This window comes from Battus philenor, unplaced genomic scaffold (assembly GCF_028537555.1).
Source record: "Battus philenor isolate CCGP_79_NKW_IND1 unplaced genomic scaffold, ilBatPhil1.0.hap1 SCAF_21, whole genome shotgun sequence".
NCBI lineage: Eukaryota > Metazoa > Arthropoda > Insecta > Lepidoptera > Papilionidae > Battus > Battus philenor.
The window spans coordinates 10381734-10391444 of NW_027181684.1; the positions used below are offsets into that span (position 1 = coordinate 10381734).

Genomic DNA, 9711 nt, shown 5'->3' on the forward strand with positions numbered 1-9711 from the left:
AAAATTTGAAATAATTGAACTATTGTATTGTGAAATAAGTTATTTAGTAACGAACACGAGCCGGTAGATGCGGCGTGGGCAGGCTTCCCACTAGGTGGGCCGACGATATAAGGTCGCGGCAAGTCGCTGAATGTGGCAGGCGCAGGATCAGTCACCGTGACGATCTTTGGTGGAGGTCTATACCTAACAGGGCGTCTATCGTCTTAAAAAAAGAAGAAGTGTAAAAGAGTACTTCAAGATATTTGTAATAAATAAATCGAGTAATGCAACCCCAACGTGTACAGTAAGTTAATTGGAATCTATAACGAAGTTAAGACTTCATTGTATCATGTTTTGATTGCATCCATGCATTTTTCCGAAGCGAAAAGCGAATACACATTAAGTGATTTCCACTATTAACTTCTCCTGCTTGACTATATTGATGGAACGGGAAAAGCTTATCTGGAATACGTCGGTCTATTTTTGCAAACACTCGCCTCATCGAGCAAGCCGCGTCAAAGGGAACCGATTCCGTACTATGGCCAATTTATTGAAATGAAAGGTTTAAATGGGATTCTACGGTATCAGTATACTGCCTTTGATATTTACACTGAAGTATCCGGTTGATTTCATATTACTTTTAAACATTGGAATTTCAGCTTTTTATTTTAATATTGTTATTCTATTTGTTACCCGCTATTTAAAATTTGCTGCGCTATGACACAAGAAGCTTTGGAAAATAGAGCGCCAAAACCTTAATCTATTAGTAAGAAAAGAACCAATATATAGCTACTTCCACCATGCAGCAGTAGTTGTGCAATAAATTGCACCGCCCGCCAGCCCGCTGATAAATGCGCATGCGGCAAATAATGCGAATTACACAACTACCACCGTTAACTCACTCAACACGTGTTTCACCTCTCCACTAGGGCATCCTCAGGAGTAACGTTACACCGATTAGTGCCAAACACAGAGTCAACTTTGTAACTCTGCGATGCACTTTATCGCACGAATACTGCTGCATGGCAGAAGTAGCTATATATTGGTCCTTTTCTTACTTAGGATGGACTTCCGCAAAATGACGCTTGAATCCATTAGATACTTTATCTATTACATATCATCAATGATAATAGCGTAATAGCCTCAGGAACACGACTGGACATAAGTCTCCTGCATAGATTTCCAATAGGTTCTGTTGGAATGGGACTGCATCCAGTGCCTTCTGATGAGTTTAACAAGGTCCACCTTGTGAGTGGACACCCTTCACAGCGCTTGCCGATTCGTGGTCTTCATCCCATAATCTTAAGTTTCCTTCTGCTGCGGGCTATGTGACCGGTCTGCCCACTCTCACTTCGACTTGCCAATTTACTGGTCGTAGTCAAATTCTTTCGTTCGTTGGCGCTGTAAATAAATTATGACAAAACATTTTCGTTGAAAGATTTTTTTTATTTATACTCTGATCTTTGTATAATTCATAAGAATTTTTTTTAAAATAAAGACTCGTAAGTTTTCGAAAGAAAAAGAATATCAGATTCTTCTTTTAAAATTTGTCAGTGCATCTATTAATGCCTCTTTAAACTTATTACTCGTGTCGTCAGGCCCGAGCACTGTGCTGGACCCTCTCTTTACAATACGAAAATCCTAGCACATGTAAAATGAATCTGTCGAATAATGGGAAAATCCGGCTGATATGTTACGTCAATTACAACTTAATAATTAAATTTCTGAAATAAAGCTTACATATACCAATTTATAACATAAATATCTACTGAGAGACTTATTAATTTTAAATTTTTTTTCGTCGAATTATAAAGTTATTTATCTTCGGATTTTGTTTTAGTTATAGCTTCTATAATAATAGGAGAAATTGCGATTTAAAAAGTATGACATTAGGCTATGAAGGCCAGTGTACATTATGACATGAATTTACCGGCTGTGCTCGTTCAGTTCGCAACGTGAAACGAACTACCGCGCCGTTCCGTTCAGCCCAAATCGTCGAGCAAACATAACGGTTCATTAGTCAGGTCGAAGGCTCTGAACAAACATTTCACATTTTATCTTACACCGTATTCACACATCGGCGGCTCTATACGTTACGGGTAACAGAAAAAAAGAAACATATCGATCGTAGGATGTTGCTTTCGTTTATTTTGCTCAATTTACTCTCAACGCTCGCCAGCGCAAATGTGCGACAAAGGAGGTACCTCATCTATCCAGACGGCGGACCCGCCCGAACACAGGTATTTCATATCTTCTTATTTTACTAGGATTCAATTCGTGAAAAATTTACATAGCGCAGTTGATTTTCGCTAAGGCAAATTATGTTTTGTTTGCACAAGCTGTCGGCGCTTAACGAAGGAGATTTTTTGTCATGTCTCGAATTTAGATGTGATTGCGTTACATTCGATTTTTATTGATTAGTGTACGCTTTTAAATTTAATCGCGACTTTCTTTAAGGTTTCTCATTTTTTTTTGCTTTCTCAATGTTAAATCTAATATATAAAATTCTCGTGTTACGGTGTTCGAACTTGAAATCCTCCGAAACGGCTTGACCGATTTTTACCAAATTTTACATGCGTATTCAGTATGTCTGAGAATCGGCTACTATCTATTTTCCATACCCCTAAGTGATAAGGGTGGTCCACCCCTAAATTATATTTTTAATTTTTTTAGAAATTTTTTTTGGTTTTTATTTTATTATGATACAGCATACAAAAATACATAAAAACCTAAATTTTCACCCCTCTACGATCAACCCTTATCTTACATTTGTTAATTAAAAACTTTATTTTTTTTTGCAAAACAACGTTTGCGGGATCAGCTAGTTAGGTATGTAATCCACCAAGCCATTTTTACGAAACCTAGTTTAGGACATGTTAACAAAGACTACGTACTTTTGGTATGACAACTCTTTCTGATAGTCGTGTATTTTACTTTTCCTTAGATTAGTTATATCCATGTATATTATATTTATTCCGTCGTCGCTCTAAATCCACACTTACTTTACCCAAACCTAACATTTTGTTACACTTTAGTAAAATATACATACTTACAGTAGGTTTTGTAATAACATTTTTAGATACGATATTTTAGATATTTTAACCCTAATCATGAAGTTTTTTCTTAAATACTACATCTTCATTCTATAATTTTAGTGTAATGCATATACATTGTTAGGGACGCATTAAAGATTTTATTAAATAACTGTTTTATATTAGAGGGACCGAAAAGTAATGTCGCTTTTTTAATTCAAATTCACACGACTACATTTTTAACAAGTTTTTATTTCTAGTCAACAATAATTATGAACAACATTTTGCCATCTATTTCACAAATGCTGGAGTGGTAGAAATCTAACGGTTTTACTGCAAATTATGTTGACAGAAACGACATTACTTTCCGGTGCACCTATATTTGAAAAATACAAAATTTACTTCACCATTTTAACTAGAGGGCATCCACTGCTGCACATGGGTCTCTTCCAAAAGATTTTTTATAGGACCGAAAGGAAGCGGCCTGCATAAAGTGTCCTCCTAGGTCTTCTGTCCACCTCGTTAGAGGAAGTTTTACTACGTTTGTCCGTTTATAGACTCCATTTCAAAACCATAAGGCTAAATCGTTTATCTATTCTGTACTATACGCACTTCTAATTCAACTTGCTGATCCACTGGGCTATGTCGGTTATTTTCGCCCGCTCTACAGGTCTTCTCATTTCTGATTCGTTTCCTTGAAGAAATTCGGATTATAGCTGTCTTCATGACTCGTTGAGTCACAGTGAGCTTGCCAATGTGGCATTCTATAAAGAAAATGTAAAATATTGTTAAACGTACATAAATATTGGCGGAATTCAAATTCTTGTCTGTCGCCAAAATGTCACTTCGATAATAAGTCCGACTAAAAAACTTTTAGGAGCAAAATTTCGATCTCATGTTTTTATGATGTTACGTAAATATTACAGAAGATATTGAAACTTTATCCTTTTATTAAAGTTCAAATATTACTACACATTACATATAAATATTAGTAATATATCAGAAGCTTTAGGGAATATTTATTTTATTAGGTGTATTTAAAATTGCCTTTAAGAATATTAAAATAGTTATTTATTGTGTACGAAAAAATATGCACTTGTTTTTTTATAGCTGAATCAGTTTTAAATCGCATTCTTTAATAACAGATTATTTATGTGACAAAATTTAAAAAATTATATGAAAAAATTAGTCACAGACACACGATAAATAAAAAAGGAGTTAAAAATCCTTCATGGGTCCTAGCGTACGCATATATTATAAAGTTTCACAAGATATCTTAGGCGTCACTTTTGTTAGTTTAATAACTAGAATTAAAGGTTTATTATCAAATAAATCTTAGAGAATTAAAAGGTTTTAGTTGAAAGAAATGTATGAAACTTTGTTTGTTGACTTATTTACATGATTAATATTATAAAGTGCACATGAAAAATTGTTAACTTTCATATAAAAATGAACTAAGTAAGAAAAGGACCAATATTTAGCCACTTCCGCAACACAGAGTTAGTGTTTGGCATTAATCGGTGTAACATACCTCCTGAAGATGCTCCGTGGAGGGGTAAAACACGTGTTGAGTAATTTGGCGGTGGCGATTGTGTGATTGGCATGTTTGCCGCATACGCATTTATCAGCGGGCTGGCGGGCGGTGCACTTTATTGCACGACTACCACCGCATGTGTGGAAGTGGCTAAATATTGATCCTTTTCTTACTAAGGATGGACTTCCGCGAGGTAACGCCTGATTTCATTAAATAAATAAAAAAGAACTGTTGAGTTTACTACTTATAATATTAAAGTAATCGAATATTCAATAGCGAATTCAAATGCCCACTTGAATAAAGAATTATTGAGATTTTAATTTGAATTCATTTGAATCATCCTAATCAAAGCAATTTCTGGTTATATATTATTTTTTTCAATTGATAGCATAATATTGTCTTTATCTTCGGCACAGTTAAAACTTTAGAATTAATTATAAGCAGGCAGTCAGTTCGTATTTCCGTTACCAGCAAAAGCAATTAATTGACAATAATACAGACAATTATCGAATATGAATCCTGATCAAATTTTAAATTTAAAAATTTATTTAAATCTGCTACGAGTGCGGAACAGAAATGAGGAGATTTGTAGATGAGTAAAAGTAACCGATATAGCCCAGCATATTGAAGAGTTGTAGTGGCAGTTAGCAGGCCATGTGGGCAGGCCATGGAACAGGAAGCGCAGCGTCGAAAGTCTACTCGCAAGGTGGACAGACAACTTTGTTAATGGCGCACAAAGCGCTATAACTGGAAATCCACGGGCAACTGTAACTGATCTATTGTTTTGGTTTCGATGAACAAATTTCTTTTAGACAATTTTAAAGTACTCTTTTATTATGTAGGACAATAAAGATGTAGTATCTCTGTTTGAAAAATATCACTCATAACTTAACAAAAATATGAAAGACAAAAATTAACAAAATTTATCGAACTCCTCTTGATATTTGCCCTCAACAATATATTTAATTTTATTTACTTGTATTTGATAATTATATTTAAGAATAGAAGTAACTAGACAGATTTTTTGTTTGGAAGTACTTAAAAGTATTTTATTTGAGGACGAAAGGTTCACGAGTGTCGACCACGACATAGCCCCCGCTAGTTGACTGACGTCTGAACAAGTGTTTCTACAATTATTAGAAAGATTCCATAATTTATGCAGTTCTACCAATCTTTTTAATGATTATTTTTGTTTTAATAACTTCGAACATTCGTAACTATTACATAAAGACATGGTTTTGTGCTTATTACATAGTTTTAGTCTACAAAAACACCTAAATAAAAGTTATTCTTCACATAATGAGACAATAAATGTAAATAACCCTTAATAAATGTGTAAAGAAAATTATAAGATCATATTTAATTCCAGTTCATCATTGGTCTCGGTGTGCCTGTAGATTTAAAGGAAGCCTCTGTCACTGTTGGTACTGTCATTAAATTTCAATACGATCTACCCACAAACAGTACAGAGTATACAAGCAGAATCTATGGATTTGCTAATACTGTATCAAGAGATATGGATGGAGATAATAAAGAAGATGACGATGCTGATAAAGCAGGGAACGAATTGCTTGACGACGACAACAATGATACCTTAGTAGATATAACGTTTGATGATAGAAGAAAACGATCGATCCTGTTTTCTGAAGGTGAAGCAATTAACAGAATAGACATGTCTATACCAAATTCAGAATTACCTCTTGAAGAAGCTATAAGACGACAAGAGCTGATAGAAGCAAAACATGATGAAGAAGAACTGGAGCCTCAAAGAATGAATAGATGGGATTTCTATAAAATTATAGAACATATGGCTGAAAGGTAAGTTAGTTATATAATAATATTGGTTTCACAATAGCTTACTTTGTGAGTGGAAGTCCAAAGCTGTGCTTGCGGTGTTTACTCCAGAACCTGAAGGCCCAAGCGGCCATCTGTTCTAATCGTCAATCCACTGGGCTATATTTATTACATATATTTTATACAGATATGTATTTTTTTTTAGAATGTTCCATTATTAAATATTTTTTAACAATTATACGCAATAGTGTAAAAAGACAAATAAAATAAATCAAAATAGATTTTAAATTTTACAGAAACATAGTCGGTATATTTTCGGAGAAATAATTATTTCACAATTAGTTTATTGTTCGAGTGAATATTTATTTTAAGGCATCTAATTATGTTTGATCAAACTTTGTACTTTAGGTTATTGGATTTTGTTGACATTATTTACGAAATGACTTTGACAATTTAAGTATTTTCATCATTGTCTTTCACTTTTTGTCTATATTGCAAAGTAACATTCATTAATGAGAAAATTATTAGGTATCGCTCATAATTTGAACTGCTTGGTAAGTAAAATAAAGGTTTTGGTTTTGATACTTATAGATATTTAGAGTTGTAAAAGTACATATGTATGAAGGAAGATATATGCTTTTGAAATGTGGTTTTGGCGAAGGTGCAAAGGATACCGTGGACTGCCAGAAAAACCAACAGATCTGTTCTCTATCAACTAACGCTCTCCACAAGCGTATTCTTGGCTTTTTCAGCCCGGAGGCCACCAGATAGTCTAGATAAGCTAGTTGTTGTAGTAAAAGGTAGAAGGAAAGAGACCAAGAGGGCAATCACTAACTCGATGGGCGGAGTCTGTGAGGGTGGTGACAGTCCTCACAGTGACGGAAATACTCAAAAAAGCTTTCGAGTCTTTTTAGGAAGGGCTCGACCTTCAGCAATGAAGATAAACGGTCAAGAAGAAATCACATATATTATTTTCTTAGCTGATTTTTCATAATAATTTGAGAATATGATGTAAAAGTTTTTTTTTATAATATTAGTAAACCCTTTGTAAGCAACTGTGTATGTTTTTACAGTAGACTCTCCTGCAGTATATCATAATTATGTAGAAAATTTTAAAGTTCATGTAATGAAATGCGGTAAAAAGTGTAAAGGATTTTAAAATGGTAATATAAGTTGAAAATTAATTGCTATTCTATATTACGAATATTTGTGAAAGTCATCACTAAATACAAAACCTAATTGTACAAAACGGCGTGTTTGGGACATTACCTATATTTTATGTCAAGAGAGGAAAGAGAGCAAAGCAAAGAGAAGCTCCATTGGGAACAAGTTCCTATACAAAAAGGTTCTTCTCCGGACGTATATAAGAGATAAATAGGGAGAATTCATGTATTCATATTAGCCGATAGCCGTCATCTAGGTATTAATTGATTGACCTTGATTGTATCATTGGTTCACCTAGTGGGGGATCCTGCCCCTATCTACGTATCAGTTAACGGTATCATGGTCTCCACTGCAGAACCCTAGCTGGGAAATATAGTTAAAAATGAATGAATGAATGATCAAAGTGATACGATTCTTAAACAGAAATTTCATATAACTACGAGTGAATTTCAAAGTTTTATAACAGTGAATACGCTACCTCAATGCCGTAACTAAATTCGAAATTTTTCAGATACGGCTATTCAGGTAGACCCTGCTTACTGCGCACAATCTGCGAAGCGGCGGAAGTTCCTTTTACACACGAAAACGGTTTACTTGGTGAAATTGGCCATATAATATTCACGTAAGTACCTACACAGCTAACTGAACGAATACAGAAACAAATTAAATTGTAAATTGAACGTCTTGTATGCTCCGTTGATTCTACATATTTTGTTTATATATTGTTAAAAATAATTTTAACTTATTTTTATATATCTTGACACGAGCCAATATCTTTACCACGGTATACATACAGAGTGATTAGCTATAGGTGTGAAGGCTTTCAACGGTCAATGTAAAACTGATTAAAATAACGGTTTACCCTAATCAAAAATGTATTCAGAAATATATTATATAGCGTAATGATAATATAGTAAAAAAGCATATTCGAAATTTGTATTCATTTACTATTGTAATTAATAATTGTTTACTATCTCTTCCTGTAGACTAAACTGCCAGTATTTATTGGCCAGTCGCATTCAAATAAATAAAATAAATTAACGTAACATATTTCTGAATTATCATTCTTTACATAATGATTGGAAATAAACATTAACGTTGTTAAATTTTTTACACCTATTTACAATTACCTTGTTTATCATATTATCAAAGGTTTTACAGAAAATTACACTTATGAAGGCAAACAAACTATACTTCCACTTCTTTATAGCTTTTGCGTTTATTATTAATCAACTTGTATAGTAATCAGTTTTTCAATTCCCTTTGTAATGATGACGCCAATTTTTGAACTTCCAAGAAAATTGAAAGAATTTGCTGTATAAGTTTTACAATATATTACTTCACACGGTTCACTGGTTACGGAACCTTTGTCGTTTTAATCGCGACAACGATAGGACGTTAGTTACAATTATCTATAATGATATTTTTTTAACTTAATTAAATAAACTTGTAATATGTATTATTTTAAAAATGCATAATAATGGTTAAAATCGTAATATGCGCAGTCGGTAGGATATATTTATTCGCCAGTTTGTTTTAAATGTCATTAACGTAACAATGAAAATCTTTCAGACCATCGACAACGAAGGATCCGGTGTCACATCACACAGATAACGAATATCACGCAGCTGAGAGACTTGGAAGGGAGACAGAGGGAAACTGCGAGACACATTTTCCAGAATGCGAGAGTTCCGTCTTAGATACATTCACGGAAATCGGAATAGATACCTTGCATAAATTTGGTTTGATGTAAATAAACTATTCGAAATCCGAATGCGTTCAAAATGATATTTTAAAATTCCTTGTTACTCAAATAAAAAAATTAAAAGGATGTTATTTTACTTCGTTAAGAAACAAGCTAATTATTAAATACTGTTAAGAACCCACACGTAATGAATAATAATCTTTAACCTAATTTGGTGGCTTTCTCGTTTGCTTTTATTTAATAAGAAAATTAAAAAGTAAAAATCGAATGAAAATAATTCAGTTAAACTAGAATAATATTTAATTTTTGATGTTGATTTAATAGAGGAAACGCCTTGATATAAAATTATTGTTGAAAGAAGATAATCGGTGGATTTTTCTAGAAAATATCGTGGAAACAATAAAGTTCTAACGAGGTGGTGTGTTGCCAAGTTAGCTAGTCTGTTAGTTATCGACACAAAGTCCTTCCATTACTTTTTTTGCATAAAAAATCTGTAGCTAATT

General features: G+C 33.4%; 1 protein-coding gene across 1 annotated transcript; it reads left to right on the forward strand.

The window, feature by feature from the left end:
• The first annotated feature begins 2111 nt into the window (after nt 1-2111).
• Nucleotides 2112-9256, forward strand: LOC137923503 (uncharacterized). The gene is made up of 4 exons (XM_068766762.1): nt 2112-2219; nt 5915-6363; nt 8015-8125; nt 9076-9256. The coding sequence occupies exons 1-4, from the start codon at nt 2112-2114 to the stop codon at nt 9254-9256; spliced, it is 849 nt and encodes a 282-aa protein (XP_068622863.1).
• Nucleotides 9257-9711: the final 455 nt, after the last annotated feature.

Coding starts and splice junctions, on each gene's coding strand:
- LOC137923503 (XM_068766762.1), top strand. CDS start 2,112: ATGTTGCTTTCGTTTATTTTGCTCAATTTACTCTCAACGCTCGCCAGC. Junction 2,220..5,914: donor GCGGACCCGCCCGAACACAG/GTATTTCATATC, acceptor ATTTAATTCCAG/TTCATCATTGGTCTCGGTGT. Junction 6,364..8,014: donor ATAGAACATATGGCTGAAAG/GTAAGTTAGTTA, acceptor GAAATTTTTCAG/ATACGGCTATTCAGGTAGAC.